We start from the raw sequence: 25,932 nt of genomic DNA, 5'->3' as shown, positions 1-25,932 counted from the left end.
TAAATCTCCAGTGTCAAAAACAGTGCCTGGCATTTTGTGGCCCTTTAATAAGTAATAATTCTCACTGTAGCATTCCAGCTGTTTTCTCTTTAAATCTCAGGCCAAATTCGTAGATTTTCAGGATGATTTGAAGGTTGTCTAGGTAATTTGGTGGGGACAGGTGACTTGGGGACCCTACTCTTTTGCCATCTTGCCCCCGCCTCTTTCATAAGTAATAATTGAATGAATAAATCTGATTGTTCAATAGTAGTAATGACTACAGAAGAAAATATGATCTTTTCAAATAATAAAAGATAAAACTTTGAATCTAGAATTTTATATTTCAAGTATCATGTAGGGATGCCTGGGTGGCTCAGTGGTTGAGTGTCTGCCTTTAATTCAGGACCTGAACCTGGGGTCCTGAGTTTGAGTCCTGCATCAGGCTCCTTGCAGGGAGCCTGCTTCTCCCTCTGCCTGTGACTCCATGTCTCTTGTCTCTTAGGAATAAATAAATAAATAAATAAATAATAAAAAAATCTTTTTTAAAAAAATTAAGTATCATGTAAAAAAGTCAAAACAAGGATACTCTTATGCATGCAAGACCTTGGAAATTTTCTTGGAGGAACTATTTCAGCAAGAAGGAAAAAAATTCAGGAAGATGCTTTAGGATATAAAGAAAGTAAGGGCAAAAATAGTAAAAAGTTTGTTATCATCTTCAAGGAGCACAGGCAGTGAAACAGGTTGACACCAACTACATGTACAAAACAATTCCACTAAAGTTTTAATTCCATTGGGGATGAGGTTCAGAAGTAGAAATGTACAAATGAGGTAACTAAGTTATTTGTCTTGATTAGAGGAAGGATATAGATATTCACAAACTTGATAAATGGATGGGAGGGGTAATGAAACTTAGGTAGGAGTTTTAATAAGTTAGGTACAAGTACCATGAAAATAAGAGTATATGTATAACATTCAAACCAGAACAAAAGAACTGATTATTCAATGGAAACCCAGGCAAGAAGAAAACAAGAAATAACAATAAAGTATGGTCAAGGGAAAACACAAAATAAGACCTGTTACATAATTTGTTACAAAAAATGTAAATGAGTCAAACCTATCCTTCAAAAGGAAGAGAATTTTTGTTTGAATTAAAAAAAAAAACAACTGGGGCACCTGGGTGTCTCAGTTGGTTAAGCATTTGCCTTTGGCTCAGATCGTGATTCCAGGGTCCTGCTCTCAGAGAGCCTGCTGCTCCCTCTCCCTCAGCCCTCCCCTGCCATGTTCTTTCTGAAATAAATAAAATCTTAAAAAAAAAAACCTAACACAAACCTCAAGATGTAGCAGTATGTTCTTAACAAAATATACAAAAAACTAAGCAACAAAGAAAAATTAAAAACAAAATGATGGCAAGGGACATACCAGGCAAAAATGAACTAAAAGAATACCCAGATAAAATATTAATAGAATTAGATTTAAGATAAAAACATTCTAATGGACAAAATAGGGATCTATATACACTTGTAAAACTCATGAAGAGAAGTATAATCCATTGTATTTGCCTATATTTCTGCTTTATCCGTTGTTCTTTCTATTATAATGCTCTATGAGTCCTTGGCATATAATTTTATTTTTTTGGTTAGAATTTCTCTTAGCCATTCTTTTTTTTTAAAGATTTTATTTATTCATGAGAGACACACACACAGAGAGAGGCAGAGACACAGGCAGAGGGAGAAGCAGGCTTCATGCAGGGAGCCTGACTGGATCTTGGGACTTCAGGATCATGCCCTGGGCCAAAGGCAGGCACTAAACCGCTGAGCCACCCAGGGATCCCTCTCTTAGCCATTCTTTAAGGGTAGGTCTGCTAAGAGACAAATTCTTTTAGTTACCACTCATCTGAGAATGTCTGGATTGCCTCTCCGTTCCTGAAAGATATCTTCTTTGGATATTCTATTCATGGTTGGCAATTCTTCCCCTTCAAATTGACAGCACTTGGGGATCCCTGGGTGGCTCAGGGGTTTAGCGCCTGCCTTTGGCCCAGGACGGGATCCTGGAGTCCCGGGATCGAGTCCCACGCTAGGCTCCCAGCATGGAGCCTGCTTCTCCCTTCTCCTGTGTGTGTCTCTGCCTCTCTTTCTCTCTGTGTCTATCATAAATAAATAAATAAATAAATAAATAAATAAATAAATAAATAAATAAATAAATCTTTTTAAAAAATTGACAGCACTTGAAAATGTGCTATTTTCTTCTGGCCTTCATGATTTCAAATGAGAAACCTGCTGTCATTCAAATTGGTGTGCCTCTACAAGTAATATGACATTTCTCTGCTGTTTTCAAGATTTTTCCTTTGCCTTTAGTGTGCGCAATTTTAATTATGATGTGTCTTGTTTGGGATTTCCTTAGGTTTATTTATTTGGGATTTCAAATCTGTAAATTTATGTCTTTCACCGACTTTTAGAATTTGTCTGCCATGACTTCTTTGAATACTCTTTAACTCCACTCTCTTTTTCCTCTCCTTTGGGACTCTGATGTTAGGAATGCTGGATGTTTTGTCATTGTCCCAACAGGTTCCTGAGGCTCTGTTCTTTTTTTTTTTTTTCTGTCTATTTTTCTCTTTTTCAGATTGAGTAAATTCTATAGATCTGTACTCAAGTTCACTGATTCTATTATCTGTCGTCACCACTCTACCATTGAGTCTACCCAGTGAGTTTTTTGCTTCAATATTTATATTTTTTAGTTTTATTTTTTTTAAAGATTTTATTTATTTATTCACGAGTGACACAAAGAGAGAGAGAGGCAGAGAATCAGGCAGAGGGAGAAGCAGGCTCCATGCAGGGAGCCTGATATGGGACTTGATCCCGGGACCCCAGGATCATGCCCTGGGCTGAAGGCGGGCGCTAAACCGCTGAGCCACCCAGGGATCCCTGTTTTATAATGTTTGTTTCTTTACAACTTCTTTTTCTTTGCTAAGATTTCCCATTTTTAAATTTGAGAGATTTGTAAATTCTTACTAAAATATTTTTTCAAATGATAGATGCTTTAAATCCTTGTCAGATGATTCAAACATCTGATTCTTCTCAGTGTTGGCATTGTCAGCTGCCTTTTCTCCTTCAGGTTGTGATTTTCCTGGTTCTTAGAATGACAGGTAATTTTGGATTGATTCCTGGATATTTTGTCTGTTATGTTAGGAGATTGCAGGTTCTATTTATACCTTCTATTTTAGACCACTGTCACCCTGTTTAGGTGTAGCATACAGGTCTTGGCCTACTTTTTAGGTTGTGATTTCAATGAGAATTTAGTTTTCAGAGACCTTGTGGTACTATTTTGGTCTCCTTGGTTTATCTGGTACTGCTGGGGTTCCCACTAGTCCCTGCAGATCCTGCTTGAGTGGGTGGGAAGAGCCTCCCTCAGGCTGGGCTAAGGTGGGGGAATGTCTCCAGCCCATGGGAAAGAAAAGTGCTTCTTGGGTGGGGCCCTCTATATGGTGCCATTCACATGCTAGTTCTACCCAACCACCTGGTGTCTCTAGATGTGAATGTGGATATGTTCTGCAGTGGGGAGGTGGAGATTCCCAGGTATGGCTGGGACAGAGAGCACTTCCTGGGCTAGCTGATTATTGTGGTCATCACCCCCAGATTGTGCCATCTAGAGCTTGGTTTCTCTTTGTGTGTGAGAGGGGTCTCAGGCTTGGGGGTGGGGATAAAGAAGCTTCTCAATCAGGATAATTGTAGTGGTGGGATCCCCTTTGTCAGCCATTTCTTGTTAGTGACATTTCCCTCCTATCTTAGCTCTGAGTGGGGAGGGAAGTTTCAGGTTTAAGGGACAAAGAAGCTCCCTGGCTGAGTGACATTTCCCTCCTATCTTAGCTCTGAGTGGGGAGGGAAGTTTCAGGTTTAAGGGACAAAGAAGCTCCCTGGCTGGGCGATTGTGGAAGATCTCCCCCACTTGTCAGATGTTGCCCATCTACCTGGTGTTCTGGATAGGGGATGACAGTCAGGCTCATAGGGAGGGAGAATACTTTCCATGGCTTCTTATAGTCAGTGGGGCTTCCAGTTAAGTCTTCCATCCAGTGCTACCAGGTTCCCCTGGTTTTATAGGTAGGGCCTGTATTCATTCTCTATGTTGGGGTGGGGGGGGAGTGAGCCTATCTGGGACACCTCCTGATGCTAGGTTTGGATTGAGAGTTGCCCTGCCACCATGCTAGTCCTGGGGTCTGTCTCTCTACTCAGTCCACTTTCCTCTTTCCACCTGTCAGAGTTCTTGTCTGTTAGTTCTAGCATTTATAATGAACTTGGTAGGAAGGATCAGGGAGAAATAAGTTTACATATCCTCTTCTCTAGACCCTTGATATACTTATAAAAGAAATGAAAGATAAAGTAGATAGAATGACTGATAGATCCAATAATTGTAGTAGGAAAGTTTTACATAACCCCTGAGAAATTGATACATCAAGTAGACAAGAGAAAAGAGGACTATAGAAGTTTTTCTCTTTTTTTGAAGATTTTATTTATTTATTCATGAGAGACAGAGAGAGAGAGAGAGAGAAGCAGAGACACAGGCAGAGGGAGAAGCAGGCTCCATGCAGGGAGCCCAATGTGGGACTCGATCCCAGGACTCCAGGATCATGCCCCAGGCCAAAGGCAGGCGCTAAACCGCTGAGCCACCCAGGGATCCCCTATAGAAGTTTTAATAACAGGATTAAGAAGTCCAAGATAATAGATTTACATGCAACTTGACATGCAACAAAGAGATATGCATTCTTTTCTAGCATACAGGCAGTATTCAGAAAGAATTGACTCTAGGCTCAAATACAGACGATGCCTCAATGAGTTTAAAATTATATCACACATCTATGTCACTACATATATTATAGATCATTTAAATATAATGTAAGCTACATATGTAATTGAAAATGTTCTAGTAAAGATTTTTAAGTTTTTTAAGAGGTGAAATGCATTAAGTGAATATATTTATTTAACCCAATACATCCAATATATTTAATTTTTAATCAATAACAGATTCATTAATAAGACACTTTATATTTTTATGCTGAGTCATTAAAATCTATGTGTATTGTACACTGAGAGACCTCTCAACTCAGATTAGGTATATTTCAAGTCCTCTGTATCCTTAAGGAAATACACATAATTTTAAACACATTTTAGAAAAATTGGAAACAAGTGGGCTAAGGAGTCCATTCAAGGAGCTAAAGAAAATAACAGATTAAGCAAAAGAAATAAGAAATATAGAAATAATAAAGAATTAAAGTCAATGAAGTAGTGTACCCCAAAACAATTATCAAAACGAAAGATGTTTCAATGAATAGATTAATAAGTTACACAAACCTCCAGTTAGAGTGATGAATCTAAAAAAGAAAGTAGACAATGAAATAAGCAGAAAAAAATAGAGATATAATAGAGATTATTAAACAGGGCTGATTACTTAAAACATAGATAAAGTAGATAAATTTAGGAAAATATAAAATGAAAAAAAATCAGCACAAAATTAAATTGAAAACTCTACCATAAAAGAAATTTATTTTTTTTAAATTTATTTTATTTATGATAGTCACACACAGAGAGAGAGGCAGAGACACAGGCAGAGGGAGAAGCAGGCTCCATGCACCGGGAGCCCGACGTGGGATTCGATCCCAGGTCTCCAGGATCGCGCCCTGGGCCAAAGGCAGGCGCCAAACCGCCGCGCCACCCAGGGATCCCCATAAAAGAAATTTAAATAAGAGACCACATTCCAAATTCTACCAAACTTTCAAAAAACAAATCTTCTCTATCTTATATATTTTAAAAACAGGGAGTGCCTGGGTGGCTCATTGGTTAAGCCAGGTCATGATCATGATCAGGTCATGATCCCAAGGTCCTGGGATCGTGGGTTCCACGTTGGTCTCCCTGCTCAGTGGGGATGCTTCTCCCTCTCCCTCTGCTGCTCCCCCCTGCTTGTCCTCTCTTTTTCTCTCTGTCAAATAAATAAAACTTTTTTTTAAAGATACTCTAAAAACAGGAAAATAAAAAGAGATGAGGCTGCCACATTTGTTTTACTAACTCTGTGTAACCTTAGTTGTTCTTCTTTTTTTTTTTTTTGTAACCTTAGTTCTTAAAATAGATAAGGATGCTACGTGGAATAAGCAAAGTATAATCTAATTCCACTTTTAGATACAGGTGCAAAAATCCTAAATAGAATATTAGCTGAATTTAAATGATACCATGATCATATAGATTTTAACATCAGAAAATCTAGCTATGAAATTTGCTACATTAGTGGACTCTAAAGGATAAAAATAAAATGATTAAATCAACAGAAACAGAAATGTCAGTCGGTAAAGTTCAATATCTATTAATGATTAGGTTAAAAATTCAGATAAGCTTTCTTAACTTGATAAAAATCTATATTCTGAAAGTCTAGAGCAAATGTGAGTTTAACAGAGGTGTTTAGGAGTATTCCCTTGCAGACTGTGAATGAGACAAGAATGTTATCACTGTTGATGTTGAATATAGTAAAAGAGGAAATACAATACTGTCCAATATAGGAGTAGGGGAAAAAAGAGGAGGGGGCTGTTTGGGATGTTGGAAGAGACAAAATTTGAATGGCAATTACTTATATACATAGAAGTTAAGATTACAGACCCTAGAACCACACTTACTAGGTTTTAAATTTAAAATCTAGTCTCTGCTGCATATTTAAATATAAATAATAATATATATTATATATTATATATAAATATATTATATATTATTATATAATAAATAAATATATTTATTTATTATATAATATATATTTATTTATATAAATTTATTTATTCATATAAATAATAAAATATTTTCATATTTACATATCCCCAGGCACATTCCTTAGCATCTTTTTATCAGTTCTCCTTTTGTATAATGAGGACAATACCTCCTTCATTGGTGGTTGTGAAGATGAAATGAGCTATATAGGTGAAGATTAAATGAGTTCATATTAAATGAACTCACATGTATTTTATTTATTTGCTGATGATATAATAGAATATGAATATCTACAGAGAAAACTTAAAAGAATCAACAAATCAGGGGCACCTGGGTGGCTCAGTGGTTGAGCGTTTGCCTTTGGCTCAGGTCGTGATCCCAGGGTCCTGTGATGGAGTCCTGCATCGGGCTACCCGCAGGGAGACTGCTTCTCTCTCTGCCTGTCTCTGCCTCTCTCTCTGTGTCTCTTATGAATAAATAAATAAGATCTTAAAAAAAATCAACAAATTATTAAAGCCATAAAAAATAAAGTTCAGCCAAGTTTCTAGATTCAGTGGGTTTATTAATGATTAATATCAATAATATTACTCTACACCAACTGTAATAAAAAGTGATATACCATTCTTAATATGTCTTAAGCTGGTAGTAGATACATGGGCATGTTTTACTATCATTTTAAGCATTATGTATCCTTTTTGCATGTGCAATATTTATATTTTAAGTTTTAAAAAAGGATTCAGGGCATCCGGGTGGCTCAGGGGTTTAGCGCCTGACTTCAGCCCAGGGTGTGATCCTGGAGACCAGGGATTGAGTCGCACGTCAGGCTCCCTGCATGGAGCCTGCTTCTCCCTCTGCCTGTGTCTCTGCCTCTCTCTCAATCTGTGTCTCTCATAAATAAATAAATAAAATATTTAAAAAAATAAATAAAAAAAGGATTCATTTTACTAACAAAAATTTGTAGAAGTTAGGGGTTCTGTCATTTATTTATTTTAAAATTATTACTATTTTTTTAATTTTTAAAATTTATTTATGATAGTCACACAGGGAGAGAGAGAGAGAGAGAGAGAGGCAGAGACACAGGCAGAGGGAGAAGCAGGCTCCACACACCGGGAGCCCGACGTGGGATTCGATCCCGGGTCTCCAGGATCGCCCCTGGGCCAAAGACAGGCGCCAAACCGCTGCACCACCCAGGGATCCCTAAAATTATTATTATTTTTAAAGATATTTATTTATTTATTTATTTATTTATTTATTTATTTATTTAAATACACACAGAGAGAGGCAGAGACACAGGCAGAAGGAGAAGCAGGCTCCCTAGGGAGCCTGATGCGGGACTCGATCCCAGGACCCCGGGATCACGACTTGAACCGAAGGCATAGGCTCAACCACTGAGCCATCCAGGCACCCCTATTTATTTATTCATTAATATATTTATCTATATAAATTTATTTATTTGAGAGAGAGAGCATGAGTGGGGGGAGCCACAGAGGGAGAGGGAGAAGCAGACTCCCCACAGAGCAGGGAGCCCGAAGCAGGGCTTGATCCCAGGATCCCGGATCATGACCTGAGCCACCAGCTGAGACACCCAGGTGCCCCAGGTGTTCTGTCATTTAAATAAATCTTTGCTCTACAAAATTCACTTTCTAACACATTATACATTTATTTGGGGGGAGCTAATTAATGACTATGCAGAATAAAGGGATCATGATTCAAATTTATGCATCTATAATACACCTATGTGTGCATGTAATACAAATATTAAAATCTACCAAAAAGTTAGATCTTCCCAGTATGAAGATACAATATACCATGTTAAAATTGATAATCTCAAATTGCTGCTCTTGCCTTCTGTTCATGCTCTCCTCCTTACAAGGTCACCTCAGGCATTTCTGGAAGTATGCAATGAGGCTCTAGTAGCTACACAGGCATAAGCTAGACTTTGGAGTCCACTTTGTTCTTCTGTTCCTGCTCTGGTTCCCCTGGAAAACATTCATGGGCTGCTCAAATGTTGAAGGAGCCTCATTATGGCCAGTACTAAAAAAAAAAAAGGAATCCATCTAGAAGAAATAAATGAAGCATAATAGCTTATGGTTTATTTCCTGTATAGGAAAGGAAGAAATTATGAATGGCTGCCTTCCATGTACCCAGGACACCATGCTTGTTGTTTTATATACATTAACTTGTTTACTCTAAAAATATTCCCTTTTTCTATTTGGCTATAACAGAATACAATGGTCACTAATGGACAATAGAAATTAATTTCTCACAGTTCTGGAGGCTGGAAGTTCATGATCAGGATGCCAGTGTGGTCGAGTTCTTGCAGACTGTGGACTTCTTGCTGTGTCCTCACATGGTAGAAGGACAAATGATGTAAGATTCCAGTCATAAGCTCAACAAAAGACCTAGGAGTTGGCCTAATAAAGAATGCACAGGACAATACAAACATTTATAAATGTTCATTTAAAATACAACATTGGTCAAAACAGAAGAGCTTACATTTGGAGTAGAGAGAGGAAGACAGTAAACAGATAAACATATGTCAAGTAGAGATAAATATCATTAAGAAATTTTAAAGGTGGATAAGGAGGATCATGAATGGTATAATAGGGCTCCCCTATTTTGTGAGAGAAGACACTGGTGTTAAAGATGACATTCAAACAGGATTTGAAAAAGGTGAGTGAGAGCTATGTGGATATTTGGGGATAGAGTTTGGCATGTTGATGAACAGCCAGGAGGCTGGAGTGGATTAAGGATGGGTGTGGAGGGTAAAGTAGTGGTAAGGGGTAAGGAAGAATGATATGAGGTTGGAGATTGGATCACTAGAGCAATAATTTTCAAACTTCTTTGATCTTACCCACAGAAAACACACACACACACAAACACACACACACACCCTACATCATAACCAAATATGCACACTCACAGAACAGAAAGAAAAGTGCATTGAAACAAGACATAGTATTATTACATGTAATGCCCTCTAGGACACCTGCGTGACTCACGGTTGAGCATCTGCCTTTGGCTCAAGCCATGATCCTGGGGTCCTGGGATCGAGTCCTGTGTGGGACTCCCTGTGGGGAGTCTATTTCTCCCTCTACCTATGCCCCTGCATATCCCTCTGTGTCTCTCATGAATAAATAAAATCTTTTTAAAAAAGTAATGCACTCTAGTTTTTTCTTCATTTCTGTTCTATTTCACTCTCTTAAAATGGTGGTTGTGTGGTACTACACTGATTACAAGAACCCTTAATGAACTTCAGATTTTATTCTGAAATGAGAAGCCAACCAAAAATTCTGAGCATAGGAGATAGATGATCTAATCTGCCATATTTTGTAACTTAAATTGTATTTTTAAAATTTACTTTATGGAAACTTCAAACATACAAAAGTTGAGGCAATAGCATAATGAACCCTCCTTTATCTATGACCCAGTGTCAATAACTATCAACAATTTGCTGTTTCTGTTGCATCTATCACTTTATTTATTTATTTAAAAGATTTACTTATTTATTCATGAGAGACACAGATAGAGAGAGTCAGAGACACAGGCAGAGGGAGAAGCAGGCTCCATGCAGGAAGTCCAATGCAGAACTTGATCCCGGGACTCCAGGATCATGCCCTGGGCCGAAGGCAGGTGCCAAATCGCTGAGCCACCCAGGTATCCCCACCTTACACATTTAAAATAAACCATTAGGGAGCTTTGGGATTTGGGGAGTGGGTAGTGTGGCGATGGGGGAATCTAGCTGGTAGAGTGTTCCATGGGATTTCCCTACTGAATCCAAAACTGTAGAGGCCTCAGCATTCCTTCTGAAATCCCAGCACAAGCATCTCAAGGTTGAGGTTTTACTTTCTTCACAGTAGCATTTTTTATAGATGTCCAGTATTCTGGGTAGAAAAGTACTTGGAAAGGCAGGATCCACGGCACAGGTATGAAGACTAGATAGGTTGGATTTATATAGAGGCTCTCTTCCTGGGGTCTGGGGTGGGTAGTAGAGGTGGTGGTAAGCCTGGGGGTTTGTCCTAGAAGTTGGAGTATGCACCCTCTGAACACCTCATGCTTTTGGAAACAATAAAGCAGACACCAATAGGGGCACCAGGGTGGCTCAGTGTTGAGTGTCAGCCTTGGGCTCAGGTTGTGATCCCAGGGTCCTGGAATCGAGTCCCTCATTGGGTTCCCTGCAGGGAGCCTGCTTCTCCCTCTGCCTATGTCTCTGCCTCTGTGTGTGTGTCTCTCATGAATAAATAAGTAAACTCTTGAAAAAAAAAAACCCAAGAAAAAGACACCAACAACTCAACTGTCTTAGGTCTTGTCGCAGTAGAAGCAAGTAGAACCAAGTAGAAGTGCATTATGGATGCGCCCATCACAGAGAGTTGGCTGTAGAAGGTACCCCCAAAATGCTAAATTAACTGAATCTAGATACATATAAAATTAATCACCAAGGGATCTGGAGGACTGTCACGCATATGTAAGTGTCTAGCAAACAGGAAATAATAGGAACAATGCAGCACTTTTCTGGGCTGAGACCTGTAAACATCATGGTAGTAAGAACAGTGATACAGTAGGTATGTTCGTCGCTCGGCAGGGTTCCTTGCACCTCTCCGCGTATCTCGGGGGACAAGAACCCGAAAGGCCACAGGACCGGTGCTCTGGGCTGAGGGTGCATGAACGTGGGAGCCAATGAAGCCCTACCCCAGAATGCGAGAGCACAGGGCATCCGCCAGGATTCCTGCAAAGACGCGGAACCTCAAGCGTGGGGCTGCTGTGCTGGGTTTCTGAAGCAGCGCTGCGGCTCCGCTTATTCTGTAGTGACCAAAGGGACTAGCCCACGGGGGGAGCCCTCTGCTCCCCAGACTGACGATACTCCCACCTGACCCCAAACACCAGGCAGTCCCTGAGGCTTCAGTAAACGCCCGCAATGGTTCCTGTCCACCGTCGCTGGGCTGCCAACGCCAACCTCTCTTCTTAGGGCCACGCGAGGGCTTGTCGCTGAGCGCAGGGCAAGCGGGAGAGTCTGGGAGGTTAGCGCCGAGCTTCAACGCATCCTTGCCGGGCTTTTCCGAACCCAGGCACCGGGCCGACTGGACTACATTTCCCAGGAGCCTCGGTGCGCACTTCCGCTTCCGGCTCCTTTGTGTGGACGCCCTCCGCTCGCTGCGAACCCGCACTTGCGGTCTTCCAGTGCAGTGACCAGCTCAGTGTGTGGACCGGGGAGGAGCAGACATTGGACAGGGGTGTGTGTCCAGCAGAGGGTTGCCAGGCTTGGGGGTCTCGCCGCATCCCATGGGGGTTCTCCCTGGGCCCGCTGACCTGACCGTAATCCCTTCGGCTGGAGCTGGGTTGCTGTCAGGGCTTGGACACCTTGCCCTTGCCCTCAGCTCTGGGGTTTGTGTGTAAGTGATGATGGTGTGTACGTGTGTTTAAGTCTGAGCCATGTCCAGGTCCTTTGCTCGGAAATGGGCTGAGAGCTCGCACAGCCTGGAGCGCTTGGCTGGAAGGTGAGGCAGGTAGGGCCCAAGGCCCTCAGTGCTCCCAGGTCAGAGAACATCGCGTGCCTCCCCTTGTGTCCTTGCAACCCACTGCATGGTGGAACCATTGCATAGACTCCAACAGTGTTGATGCGGGAGGGCGTGGATGTAAGAGATCCATTTGTCTACCATTTGCCTACTTATCCAGAAAGCCGTTATTGCTGGGTGATGCATCCATAGGCGAGTTACTGAACTTGGCCTCTCCTGTTCCTTATCTGTGAAGTGAAGTTTATTGTTCCTAACTTAAGTGGTGATTGTGTGGATTAAATGGAAATTTGATGTCAAACAGTTGACACAGTGTGGGGCACTAGGTAAGGGCTCAATCAATAGTAGCAGTTGGGAATAGTAGGTATCCACCTCCTCTTTGGTACATAAAAAGCAACTGACACCCAGGGAGGAAAGTTACTTGTTCCGGGTCATCTAGCCATCTGGTACATAGAAATAAGAATCCAGATACCTTCATTCCCAGCGGAGCACTTGCCACCATCGCCTGCTCTTGCATATCCTTCAAGTATGGTGACAATATCTTACCTGTTATCTGTGATTATCTGTGTTCCTGGGTGTCTGTTTCTGCAGGGCCTGGGGGAAAGGTTATATTGAGACTCCCCTGTGAATAGGGCTGCCTGAACCAAGAGTGAATGCTGACCTTGTTGACTTTAGTTTTAGCTCCAAATATACTGCTTTAGACTCCCTGATTACTGTTATGAATGTGGTCTCAGACAATGAAAGAAAGAATACAATGAAAAAGAAGAATTCAACCCAGAATGTCTTGCTAGAGTTTCTGGGAGAATGCTGGTAATCCCCAGGAAGAGACATGGAGGATTTGGGTGAAGTTGTTTTACCCAAATGGTGCAAAGTCTGTGGTTATGGAGGATCAGGGCCACAAACTCCAGAACAGAGGTAAGAAACACACATGAGAGAGAGGTTTCTGCTGTTAGCTGGGCACCTACAGTGTGCACACAGTCTCATTTTAGTTTTTCTTTACAGCAGCCTTGTATGTGTGGGCAGCTCTGAGACCTTGGGCAAACCATCAATTTCCTCATTTGTTAACAAGTGATTTATGGAAAGCATCTGGTACATTGTGAGTACTCAATAAATAGTAGTAATTTTACTAATATCATTCCCTTTTTACTAGAAGCTCCAAAAAGTAAGACATCTTATCACCCTTCCATACTCTATTTTACCAGATTCCTCTCCAAAGGATGGGAGAGGGGGAAAAGTCAGACTCCTTGGATAGAGAAAAGGAAATGGGCATGGAGAAGCAGATGATTTGATCTGGCATTCTATTCTAGCACATGGGAGAAGCCAAGTGCAGATCTGGGTGCACCTGCACTGTCCACTGCCCAATTCTGGTAGGATTGAGAACTGCCCCCGACATCCTTCTAGTCTCTCTTAAGAAGTATTCTCTCTTGAGATACAGAAGGATGGGCCAGATTAGGGGCTTCCATGGTCTAGCTGTAGTCTCTTTGGTTTTCCCAGACATCCTGCTCTTGGCCCCTCTGATTTTCCAAGGTCCTGAAACTTATATGAGTTCCTGTCTCTACCCCACCCTTCATGGGGTCAGAGTTCAGTGCAAGGAGGGGACAGGCATCTTGTGGGAAAGTAGGGGCTTGGGGTATGTATGGTCGACCATATACATTGATAATACCTTTTGTTTTCATAAAACAAAGGATAGAAAATCCTATAAAATTTTGGTTAGTGGTGCTATGCAGAAAATAGAGTGAGAATTAACTGATACATTATCTTTACTGAATGCTTACTCTATCAGGTACTGATTTGGGCCCTTTATATACACTACTGAACAATGCTTCAAGGTGGGTACCATTGTTATTCTCATTTCTCCAATGAGGAAGCTGAAGCACAGAAGAAACTTCTCCTAAAGCCATGTAGAGCTAGGATTTAAGAGCAGGCAGGCAGCCCCGGGGCAGGTGTTCTAATGAGAAAGCATTGTAGGAGGCACAGATTTGGTTTTTAAATCATGAAACTCTGTACTGTTACAGTAATGGCTTGAAATTCCTACTTCTTCCCAAGACAAATCCACAAGGGGCTTTAAAAAAAAAAAGATTTACTTATTTATTAGAGAATGAGAGACAGCACAGGGAGGGTAAAGGAGAGAGAGAGAGAATCTCCAGCAGACTCCTTGCTGAGCAGGGAGCTTGCCTAGGGGTGGGGGGAGGCTCAATCTCATGATTCCCAAGATCATGACCTGAACCTAAATCAAAGAGTTAAATGATTGAACCACCCAGGCACCCCCTAAAATGGGGTTTAAGTCTTGCTTTTTGGTGGTTGGGGAGAGTGAGAGTTAAAGAAATAATGAACTATAGAATATTAGGAAAACAATTATATATAGAATAAAATAAACGGCATATAATCTTACCACCTAGAGATAAGCTCAAAGAAGTGCACAAAGTTAATATTATCAGTTTTTTTCCCCAGGAGGCAAAAAATCAAAATGGGAAAGGAAATTGAGAGAGAGGATTGGTCGATGGGCATGGAGTCAGACAAAGGAGTTAGGGGGATCATGAATTCATTTTCAGCGCTTTGGGCGTACTGCCACTAGGGTACTTAGGATACAGGGGAGCATGAGATGACAGGCTACAATTTAATGGATCACATGTGCAGTGGAGCGAACCTAGAATGGATGCAGACTTAGTGGGGGCCTGGAGTACTCAGGATCTGGTGGCTGATGCTTCCTGTGCCCTAAACTGCTAGGATGGGTACTATTGCCCTTTGCCTCTGTGGCAACTTTTTCTCGTTCTATGGAGTTGGAAAGTTTCTCCATTAGTGAATAAAGGAGTTGAGGCAGGAAGTCTGGAAGCTTCCAGCCAACCCTAACGGTATCTGAGGTTATGTTGGAAGCCTCATTACATAGGTGTCTGACCATATGACAGCCAGGGGCAGAAGCTCTTTTTGTCCTAAGTGGCTATTTCTAACATAATAGGTCTGAGACACATATCAATAAACTGGATTCCTTTATTACTCTTGCCTTCTAGTTCTGCCATCTAGGGAGTCTGCCCTTTTCCAAAAGGATAGATATCTTGAGGAGAACATGGCTGCTCTTTTCCAGACAGCAAAGTTGTCCCAGGTGAGTTGGGGATTTACCTCTTGCCCCTAAAATCTCATTTTAATTCCTGAAGCGAATAAATTTATGTCTCATTGCATGAAGCTTATCAGTCCTATTAGAAAACAGCTGTTTCAAAAGATAGGATCAAGAGGTTGGGATGAACCACCACCAACCTGGCGACTAGTGTTCCTTATTGTGTGGAAGTAGTAGTGAAGATGGAGGCTCGGCAGTCTGTCCATCAGTTGGCAATAGAGGACAGAGGGAGGGGGAGGACTGTGAGCATGGTTGGCAGAGAGTCAGGCTTCCCTTTGTCCACTTGAGGCATTAGGCTTAGATCAGCAAAGGCACATGAAATATCTTTTGTATTCATCTGCTTAGAATGTTCTCCATGGGGAGAAAAGACCCATACACAAATCTGGGTGGCACAAATCAGCACATTTACTGATGGCCTACTTAATAAAGTGCTTTAGGGAAAATGTTGTATGATTTCAGAAGAGGGTGAGCAAGAGTGTCTGGCTGAGAGAGATTTGAGAAGGCTGTCTTCATTCAGCCAGCATTTTTTTTTTCAGCCAGCATTTTTAAGCCCTTTTAAGGAGCCCCAAGCTAATAGAAGCAGTGAGACTTGAAGTGGGCCCTGAAGGATGAGTAGAAATTTTTTAAAAAAGATTTCATTTACTTATTTGAGAGAGAGAGAGCAGGGTGAGGGGCAGAGGAAGAGGGAGAGAAAATCCTGAGCAGGAGCCGAACATGGGGCTCAATCTCAGGACCCTGAGATCGTGACCTGAGCCAAAATCAAGAGCTGGTGGCTTAACTGACTGAGCCACCCAGGCACCTCAGATAAGTAGATTTTAGAGAAGAAGGATTTGGGAACTCAGTGACTTAAATGGCTTAGAATTGAGGAAAGATACTGCTTCCACTGAGACAAGAAAAAGGGAAGTACAAAGTACAATTGAAATCATGGATATATTGTCCTGTAAAAACTTAAGAAGCTTCTGATCTGTCTGCAGTGTACCAATAATCACACACAAAATTCTTCCCTAGATAAAAATCTCAAGTTTGGTATATTTCTTAGTTTCTTATTTACCATGTCTCTTTCTTAATGAAGATAACCTTAAGGTTTGCCAAATAATAAACTTGGTTTGGAATGCCGTATCCTTAACTTGATCTTTTTTTGTAGGGCTAAGTCACTTCGTTTAGTTGAGAAGTTTTAATGGGCCTTTATTGTTCAAAGCCTTTTTAAGACTTACTTTCTATTGTGTGAGATCTAGAAACTGTGCTTTTCCGACCATGTGAAACCCCAGATTTCTGGACTGTGTATTCCCTTTTATTTTAGCTTGAAAATTGGTAAATTCCTTCTTGAGCTCAACTCTTTTTCTTTGCCAAATAGAGCCAGAAGCATCCTGCATAAGCCAGCATTCTGGCTCTTTCTACCTTATTCCCCCAGAGCTGCAGGCTGAGTGAATTTTTGGTCTTCCTTCCCAGTTACTAATCACTTTGCCAGTGTCAATCAAGAGTCTACATCATTCCAGCCTTAACTACCCATGTCTTTGAAGCTTGCTGCCTGAATATCAAGCCAATGCCCCTGTATATTTTAGGTGTTTGTTAGGATATCTTCTTTTTCAGGGTGCTAGTTTCTGAATTAATTAGGATTGGTTAACTTGTAACTGGTGTAATGGAGAGACCCAAAATGCATAATGGCCCCAACATAATAGAAGTTCATTTCTTGTCCTCATAACCATGAGTGGGTCAGCAGGTTGATAGCATGGCCATTCAGGGTCTTGAACTATCTGAAGCTCTAATATCTCTACCACATAGCTCCCAAACTCATGTTCGGGGTTATCTCCATGTCCCAGCCACAAGGGGAAGATAGTAGCAGAATGTATGTGAGTCAGGCCTGGAAATGGTGCGCCTTACTTCTGCTTGCAGTCTCTTGGCCACATCTAACTGCAAAGGAGATTGGGAAATGTTTGTCTACCTAGAAAAGTGAAGAGGGGAGTGTACTTTAGTGAGCAGTTAGTAGCTTCTGCCACTCTCCTCAAACATTTAGGTTATCTAGAACTTTCTTGCTATTGTAAATAGATAAGAATCTGTTGATAACTTCCTATTCATGTCTCTGTTAATTTTATTACATTGATTTGTAGATAAGAAATTGATATGTCAAAAGGGTATACATATTTTAAGACTTTTTAACCTATGAGTCAATATGCCTTTGACACTATGAACATGATTGGTTCCATTTCCTCTACATTTCATGAATCTCCCCTAATTTGCCTTATTCAACTCTTCTAAATCACATGCAGGTGTTTCAGGGCTTGTCATTCAAGGATGTGGCTGTGAACTTCACTGAGGAAGAATGGAGAGAACTGGACCCTGCTCAGAGAGACTTGTACAGGGATGTAATGCTGGAGAACTATAGGAACCTAATCTCCTTGGGTAAGGTTGGGTCCTCACCTCAGGTAGGCATTTTGGGATGCCATTGCTTCCTAAAGATTCCCATGCTCCTATTAAGGGATGATCAGAAAGGAGGCTTTGTGGGGAGTGCCTAGGTGGCTCAGTCAGTCAAGCACCCGACTCTTGATTTCTGCTCAGGTCATGATCTCAGGGTCATGGAATTGAGCCCTGAGTCAGGCTCTGTGCTTAGCAGGGACTCTGCTTTTCCCTTTTCCTCTGCTCCTCTCCCTCCCCGTGCCCCTCATCCCTCACCGTATGGCAGGAAGGAAGGAAGGGGGAAGGAGGGTGTGGTTAACATTTTCCTACAGAATCTAGAGCGGATCCTTAGACTGTTTATTACCCTACTTTTGTAGAATATGTTTAATTGCTTTTGACAGTTACCTTGTTTTCTGCTCTTGAAAACACAAGAGTGGGACTGAAAATGGGGTGGTCCTTTGTCTTTGAAACTGACAATCACATTCTGTTTCTTTCACTTGAGTAGGCTTTCCATTTTCTAAACCTGATATCATCTGCCAGTTGGAACAAGCAGTAAATCCATGGATGCAGAAGGCAGAATTGCTAAGAAGCAGCTGCACACGTAAGTGATAACCAGGCAGACAACATCTTTTGAAATATGAGTTAGGGGTTCCTTCCCAAATCCCAAATCCTCCTGTAGAAAATGTTGAGGCCCCCTCTAAGTCTCATCTTCATTCGGACATATCAGAGTCTTGTGAGCCTAACTCTACTTCTTCCCAGACTCAAGGAAGGATACTTCCTTCTCAAAGTTAGAAGCCTGACATTTGATCCAGAGATCACTGTTGTACTTCACTCTGGCATTTTATGAGGTCATTCCCTTTTCCTCTCTAGTAGCTGGGGCCTCGCCTTCATTTACTTTGTCTTTGTTGTACCTAGTTTTTCCCTACCTAAAAAGTATGAAGAGAATGGAAGAATTTGAATGTAAGTTTAAAGAATGTGATCTTACATCCAATTTTAAGGTTGTAAAATTGATAGAATTTATTGACTGTATGTGGGAGGTAAGGGAGAAACAAAGATAATTTCTGGGTTTCTGGGTTGGCTGTGTAGGTAGATGGAAGTTCTCTTCCCTGAGATGGAAAACACAGGAGAAATAGCAAGTTTGCGGGAAGGAGGTGGTGTGGTGAAAGAGGAGTTCTGGTTATTCTAAATTGTTTGAAGAGTCTATAGCAGATGTAAACCAGTGATTCTCAAACAGAGGTGATTTGGCCCCATGGGACATGTCTGAAGACTGGGAGGGTGCTATGGGCATCGAGTGGGTGGAGGCCAAAGATGTTGCTAAACATTCTGCCCCTCACACAAAGACTTGTCTTGCCAAAATGTCAGTAGCACTGCAGTTGAGAAACTCTGGTCCAAGTAGGGTGTCTGGAAGGTAGATGAATATAAGGAGGAGATGTCAAATGGGTCTTCGTGAAGGAAAGAGATCATAACTGGTGGTACAGATTTGAGAAACATCTGAGAATAGATGGTAATGAAGTCATGGGAGTGCATAAGATGTGAAAATAGAGAAATAGAGCATAAAAAGAATTGCAAGAGAACCTAGAAGCAAATGAACATACACATTTAAGTATCTGCTAGCTGTATTTATCTGTCTATATCTATATCACTTGTGTAATTTTAAAAAACCACATGGGGGAAAATGGTGTCAAGATAACAAAATAGTAATAATTTTTAATAATAGATGATGGCAGTAGAGGTACGTTATACAAATTTTATCAATATAAATGAAGGAAAGAGAATCCAAAAAAGATATTAAGAAAGGGTGGCCAGAGTAGAAGGAAACCAGGTCAGATTGTTGTCATAGAACCCAACAGAAAAGAGCATTTGAAGGGTCCCTCCTCATAGTGCTCATAGTGATATATGGTAGAGAGGTCAAGTAAAGACCTGAAGAGTGTCTGTGGAGATTTATAAGTTGTTCCTTCTTTTCAGCTAACCTGATAATGGATTAGTCCCCCTGCCACTGTTTCTCTCCTCTGCTTAACTTCTATTCCTGTCTTTTAATTTTTATTTTCCTATATTATATAAGGTTGTCACAGGCACATGCTAAGATTACTTTGAAAATAGTCCAGCTTGCAAAACACATGTGCTGTTTGTCTTACTCTTAATAAGGCTGAAAGACTGCTTACAAGATCCCCGATGACAAAGTCCCAACTTTACAACCGTTAAAATGTCTGTCATGTGCAGTTTACCCATAAGAAAGCTGAACTAGTATTAGTGGTAAGCCTAATCCTCTGATCCTCCTAAAATTCCTGCATTCTCCTGAACTTTGACCCTCTTTAGGTCTTTGATGGTGTGTATATTGGGGTGTGTGTGTGTTATTTTGGGAGGCCCAGAGACAGGAGAAAAAAAGTGAAAGCTGAAGGTAATCTCTGGTAAATAGTAACACACAGGGTAGTAGCAAAGGAAAATATGGTTAATGATCTTATTGAATCTGACAGCAACCTCAGGCATCATCAAGGAGAGTTACTAGAGAACTGTGCCAGTGGGAATGGAAGAAGTAGGCATTGAAGGATGACCCTAGCTGGAGTGAACTCAAGACAAGGGGCAGAGGGGACTGCTGGTGGTGGTGGTATCAAAAGCAAGGAAAGATTCCAGTGGTTCAAAAACGAGGGGCAGCTATTATTCCTACGTACAGTAGCAATCATATTTATCTTCTCAATAGACTGTAAATCTCTCTTATAGTATCTCAAAGGAGGTACTATATCTGTTTTATTTATCATTGAATACTATAACATAACACAGTGCCTAGCCCACAGTAGGTGTTCAATAAATTATTTGTTGACTACTTGACTTATATTTGTGACTAATAGTATTTGTGCAATTTTATTATCTCATTCCTGCTTTAGCCATTTCCTTCTTCTAGTACAGGGAACATTTTTACTTTTCCCCTCCAGATTTGGAGACCAGAAAGTCAAACCCAAAGGCGGTATTTTCTGAAAAAGAATCATACCAAGGGATAAGTATGGAGAGAAGCACAGGGGCTGATGCAAGGACTTCTGGTTTGAAAGAAGCCCAGGGATCTACAGAGATTAAAGAGAATGCTCAGGATAGACTCTGGAAAGAAGCAACAGTTATCTTCCAGAAAAGAACTTCTATAGCCAATAGTACCCCGAAATGTATTGAATCTGGTAGACATGTTAGTCTGAAGTCAGACATTGTTATACAATCAAGACATCATAAGGAAGAGAGACCTTATATGTCTGATGCTCAGGGAAAGAGTTTCAAACAGAATTCAAAATTGATAAGACATCAGAAAGATAGCACTTATGAGAAAGCTCTTCAGTGTAATGAATGTGGTAAAATATTCAGTGATTGCTCAATTTATGCTCAACATTGTAGAGCTCATAATGGAGAAAAAAATTTGGAATGTAATCAGTATGAGAAGACCTTTGGTCATGGTATACACCACACTGAACATCAGAAAACTAATATTGGAGAGAAATCTTATGAAGATAGGAAAGGGTATAAGTGGAACTCACAACTTACCACCAAACATCATCAGAGTGTTCATGGTGGGAAGGAATATAATGTGCAGGAAAGAGCCTTAATTCAGAATGCACCATTTATTCAACATCAGAGAACCAAACATGGAGAGAAACCTTATGAATGCAGTGAATGTAGAAAAACTTTTGGTAATTATTCAGCCCTAACAGTACATCAGAGAATTCATACTGGAGAGAAACCATATGAATGCAAGGAATGTGGGAAAGCCTTTAATCATAATGTCTCTCTTAGTCAACACCAGAGAATCCATACTGGAGAGAAACCCCATGAATGTAAGGAGTGTGGGAAGGCTTTTATTCAGATAACACACTTTATTCAACATCAACGAATTCATACTGGTGAGAAACCTTATGAATGTAATGAATGTGGTAAAGCCTTTAGTCACAATTTATCCCGTATTGAACATCAGTTTATTCACACTGGAGAGAAGCCCTATGAATGCAGTGAATGCGGGAAAGCCTTCAGTCACAACTCTTCTCTTATTGTCCATCAATTTATTCACACTGGAGAGAAACCCTATGAATGCAGTGAATGTGGCAAGGTCTTTAGTCAGAGCTCACATCTCTATCAACATCAGAGAACTCACACTGGAGAGAAACCTTATACCTGTAACGACTGTGGGAAAGCCTTTAGTGATCGATCAGCCCTTATTCGACATCAGAGAACTCATACTGGGGAAAAACCTTACAAGTGTAGAGAATGTGGTAAAGCTTTCAGCCAGAGCTCAACCCTCATAAAACACACAAAAATCCACACTGGAGAGAAACCTTACACCTGTAAAGATTGCGGGAAAGCATTCAGCCAGAGTTCATCCCTGACACAACATCAGAAGATTCATACTGGGGAGAAACCGTTTGATTGCCACGAGTGTGGGAAAGCCTTCAGTAGAAGCGCCCATCTTACTCAGCATCAGAGGATTCACACTGGAGAGAAACCCTGTGAGTGTAATGAGTGTGGCAGAGCTTTCCGGTGTAGTTCAGCCCTCATTAGGCATCAGAGACTCCACGGTGGAGAATCACTCTGAATGTGTGTTCATTTAGACTCTTTACTTTGTTAAATACCAAAGAATCCTATTTTCATGGGTTATTATAATTGTGATCTTTTTTTTGGATGGCTGAGAATGCTCTCCTCCTGTTTTCTGCAAAGAATTAGCTGCCAGATTACCAAAAATACATGTGAAGAAATACTGATCTGAAAACTGGAACAGCCCAAGAGACCAACCATCAATCTTTCTCTGTGTGTATGTATATATATTTTTTCCACTGTACCCCAAAATGACTAATGTCACCATGAAGTGATTTTTTTTTCCTGACCTCAGGAATAGGCTGTTCCAACATGCGAAGCAATTCCAGTTGTTCAAAATTGAGCTCACTTCCCCTCCTTGTACTGACTGGAATACTGCCATATCCAAGTTAATAGACTCATGGTTGGTCATATATTCAGATACCACCTTTCTATAAATCTTTGCCTTAATATACAATCATTCCTACCCTCTAGCAATACTATCCTCACTAAAAGGGCTACTTTGAACTCTCCCTTCCTACTGACTTTCCTATCCATCTCTTCTATTTTTTTTTATTTCTTTTTTCTGTCTCTTCTATTTAAAGTGCTTACACAGTGTTAACTACAGCTTGAAGTTCAACAGGGCTTGAGTTTCAGAGCTGAAGAGCACAACTGAAGATAGAGAAAAAAAATTTTGTTCTGAAAATTTTAAGACAAAATATTCTAAAGAAATGGTGACATCTGGAAATAATTATTGAAATACATGAACATTTTAGTAACTTAGAAATTGAAGGCAAGAATAAAAATTTAGAAATTGAAGGCAAGAATAAAAAAAGAGTCCTCCATAACAGTGACTGCTATTAGAATCAGAGCTCTTCAGATAATGTTTGTTAACATCTTAGGCATAGCCAGGTCCTTCTGAAAACTTTTCTTTCCTGGAGCCAGCTAGTTTGGGTTGTGGAAAAACATTTGCCCCCTCCTTCAGAGGCCTCATTTATGATAACCCAATATAGAACAAATTTATTATGGCTAAAACTAATTTATGTGGTTAAAAGTGATTGACTTACTTGTGTTGAGTGAAGGGAAAATTAATATACATGTTACATCTCAACTTCCTCCAAGATGCTTGGATAATTTTCACTATTGTGCTGAGCACATTATATGGTGATCTCAGGCTTGATTTCAGGATTGTGGGAAGAGATCTTTGTTGATTAGAGCAGGGCTTTCTGCCTTTTCTGAGGGGGTATTAATACTTTTTAGTGTTTTTTTTTAAATCATAGGTAATTGTCACATTATCTTTTCAATTTGCAAGTTATTCTCCTTTAGGACCAAACTTAAAGTCTCACCTTCTCCCTGGTAACCACAGTTGGAAATAATCTCCTCCTCTGAAAACCTTGGCCACTCATTATATTCCTCATAAGTGCCTGTAAAACATTTTTAGTTCAATCTTATGTCTGGCTTTATCTCCAACTTTAACAATTCTCACCATGAGGAACGTAACTATCTTGTTTGGTCTTTTGTTGTTGATTTGATTTTTTAAAAAGATTTTATTTATTCATGAGAGACACAGAGAGAGAGGCAGAGGGAGAAGCAGGCTCCCCACAGGGAACCCAGTGTGGGACTCAATCCCAGGACCCCAGGATCACGACCTGAGCCAAAGGCAGATGCTTAACCACTGAGCCACTCAGGTGCCCCTTGTTGATTTTAAACAAAATAATACTTACACACAGTTTTAAAAATTCATATGGGTTTTTTCCACGGAAAGCCATCCCTGTGGTACCTTTGATACACATTGTACATTAGATGATTTCTGGATATGTTTTGCCAAAGTCATGCATACAAAACATAGCGGCTTGAGATAAGCATTTTGGGGGGAAAAAATCACATCATACTTACATTTTACTTAATAAGAATTCAATCATATGCACCAAGACCCTCCTCCAAAAAAGCCCAACAGGTGAGTAAATTAGTGAAATTAGAAATACTGTAAAATCATATTTTACATATAACATTCTGTTTATACATTTATGCATATGAACACATAATAGCATGTGTTATCAGAGTTTTACACAAAGCTACATAACTGCATCTTATGAGCAATGCAGAGATTTATAAGCACAATATTGATAATACTCTATTTTTACCTTATGGCCTCACTACAGAAGGTAATTTTGTGACTCTAAAGAATTGAGAGGCACAGCCAATACATTCATGTACTACTCTATCCCTCTCCACAAATGGTTTTCCTCAATTGACCAGAGGCGATTATATCAGAAGATAAGCCAATACACCCTAGTAGAAAGGTTGCTATGATACAGCAACATGGAGAACTGAGAAACACCTCTGGTGAATCTAGGTAAAAAAAAAAAAAAAAAAAAAAAATCCATTTCCCAAAATAAACCTGGCCTTAGGAATCTGGTAATTGCCTCAGCTTGTAAGGCAGACCTAGTTTAATTCTCTTCTTTAGTAAATGTAAGAAAAGAAAGCTACCTGGCTTCTGTCCTCCTTGAAATGCAACTCAAGAGGTAGGCATGACATTGATATTCTTTTCCTTTTATAAGCATAAGTCAAGGCAGATTCAGTGTACAAAGTGCCATTTGTTTTTCCTTTACTTGTATTTTAGCTCTCCCCAAGCACCTTTAAGAAGATCTCCCAGACAATACCAGCTAATACTCGTAGTAAAGATTTATTACGTGCTAGACCCTGTTCAGCCACCTTTGTATGCATCAGCTCATTCATTTCTCCCAACAGTCTCAGGAAACTGATTTCCAGAACCAATCTCTTAGATAGGTTCCTCTTACCCCTCTTGTATAGAGGAAGCAGTGATGACTCAGAAAGGCAAAGTGACTGGCCAACCTGGAAACAGTGTGGAGCTGAGATTTAAGTCCGGTAGCCCAGCTCAAGAGTGCTTGTTCTTAACCTCTTTGCTATACTGCCTCTCTGCATATGTGCGTATGTATGTGTGGCCCTGAGCTAAGTGTTGAGGAAGGTTGCTGAGCATGCCAATCACCAGGGCATGATGGAACCAGTTGCTAGGGATGGTGGAAGCCAGTGACTGACGTAACTACAGGTGTCAGAACTTGCTTTTCTCTGTGTTATACACTCTGGCATCGTTGGGGAAGACAATATGGCAAGAGTAGATGGCTTCTTGTATTGGCTGAGAGGCAGAGCTCTGAGTTAGAACACTCTTCCATTAAGACACCATCCAGGGCAGCCTTGGTGGCTCAGCAGTTTAGTGCAACCTTCAGCCCAGGGCATGATCTTGGAGACCCGGGATCGAGTCCCACGTCAGGCTCCCTGCATGGGCCTGCTTCTCCCTCTGCCTGTGTCTCTGCTTCTCTCCCTCTCTCTCTCTCATGAATAAATAAATAAAATCTTAATAAAAAACTTCATTAAAAAAAAAAAAGACACCATCCAAAGGGAGCCTCATTGGATGGGACAGTATTATCTGAGATTTGTTCCTGTGTAGGCTCCAAAGGAGAGTTCTGGATTAAGAGGTGCTATCTAGGCGGTTTTGTGGCGCAGCGGTTTAGAGCCTGCCTTTGGCCCAAGGCGCAATCCTGGAGTCCTGCGATTGAGTCCCACGTCCGGCTCCCGGCTTGGAGCCTGCTTCTCCCTCTACTTGTGTCTCTGCCTCTCTCTCTCTATGTCTATCACA

General features: G+C 40.7%; 1 protein-coding gene across 7 annotated transcripts; it reads left to right on the top strand.

Moving 5' to 3' along the window:
* Nucleotides 1-11,822: 11,822 nt before the first annotated feature.
* LOC112924919 (uncharacterized) lies at nucleotides 11,823-23,774 on the top strand. Of its 7 annotated transcripts, none has more exons than XM_072730405.1 (7): nucleotides 11,825-11,947; nucleotides 12,902-13,141; nucleotides 13,229-13,322; nucleotides 15,235-15,326; nucleotides 17,606-17,738; nucleotides 18,238-18,333; nucleotides 20,663-23,774. In XM_072730405.1, the coding sequence occupies exons 4-7, from the start codon at nucleotides 15,291-15,293 to the stop codon at nucleotides 22,294-22,296; spliced, it is 1,899 nt and encodes a 632-aa protein (XP_072586506.1). In that variant the 5' UTR covers nucleotides 11,825-11,947; nucleotides 12,902-13,141; nucleotides 13,229-13,322; nucleotides 15,235-15,290; the 3' UTR covers nucleotides 22,297-23,774. The 7 variants fall into 7 exon arrangements, with proteins under 7 accessions (XP_025861328.1, XP_025861323.1, XP_072586506.1 ...); XM_026005539.2 differs by having other exon boundaries at nucleotides 11,848-11,947; nucleotides 13,018-13,141; XM_026005541.2 differs by having other exon boundaries at nucleotides 11,848-11,947; nucleotides 12,961-13,141; nucleotides 13,216-13,322.
* Nucleotides 23,775-25,932: the final 2,158 nt, after the last annotated feature.

Source organism: Vulpes vulpes, chromosome 12 (genome assembly GCF_048418805.1).
Source record: "Vulpes vulpes isolate BD-2025 chromosome 12, VulVul3, whole genome shotgun sequence".
Lineage (NCBI taxonomy): Eukaryota > Metazoa > Chordata > Mammalia > Carnivora > Canidae > Vulpes > Vulpes vulpes.
The sequence above is the reverse complement of the archived record's forward strand: the minus strand, read 5'-3'. Positions and strand labels throughout refer to the sequence as shown.

Bases quoted from the DNA above. Each gene is read 5' to 3' on its own strand.
- LOC112924919 (XM_026005543.2), top strand. From the start codon at position 15,291: ATGGCTGCTCTTTTCCAGACAGCAAAGTTGTCCCAG. The intron at 15,327-17,605 runs GTGAGTTGGGGA...AATCACATGCAG, and splicing joins AGACAGCAAAGTTGTCCCAG to GTGTTTCAGGGCTTGTCATT. The intron at 18,334-20,662 runs GTAAGTGATAAC...TTTCCCCTCCAG, and splicing joins GCTAAGAAGCAGCTGCACAC to ATTTGGAGACCAGAAAGTCA.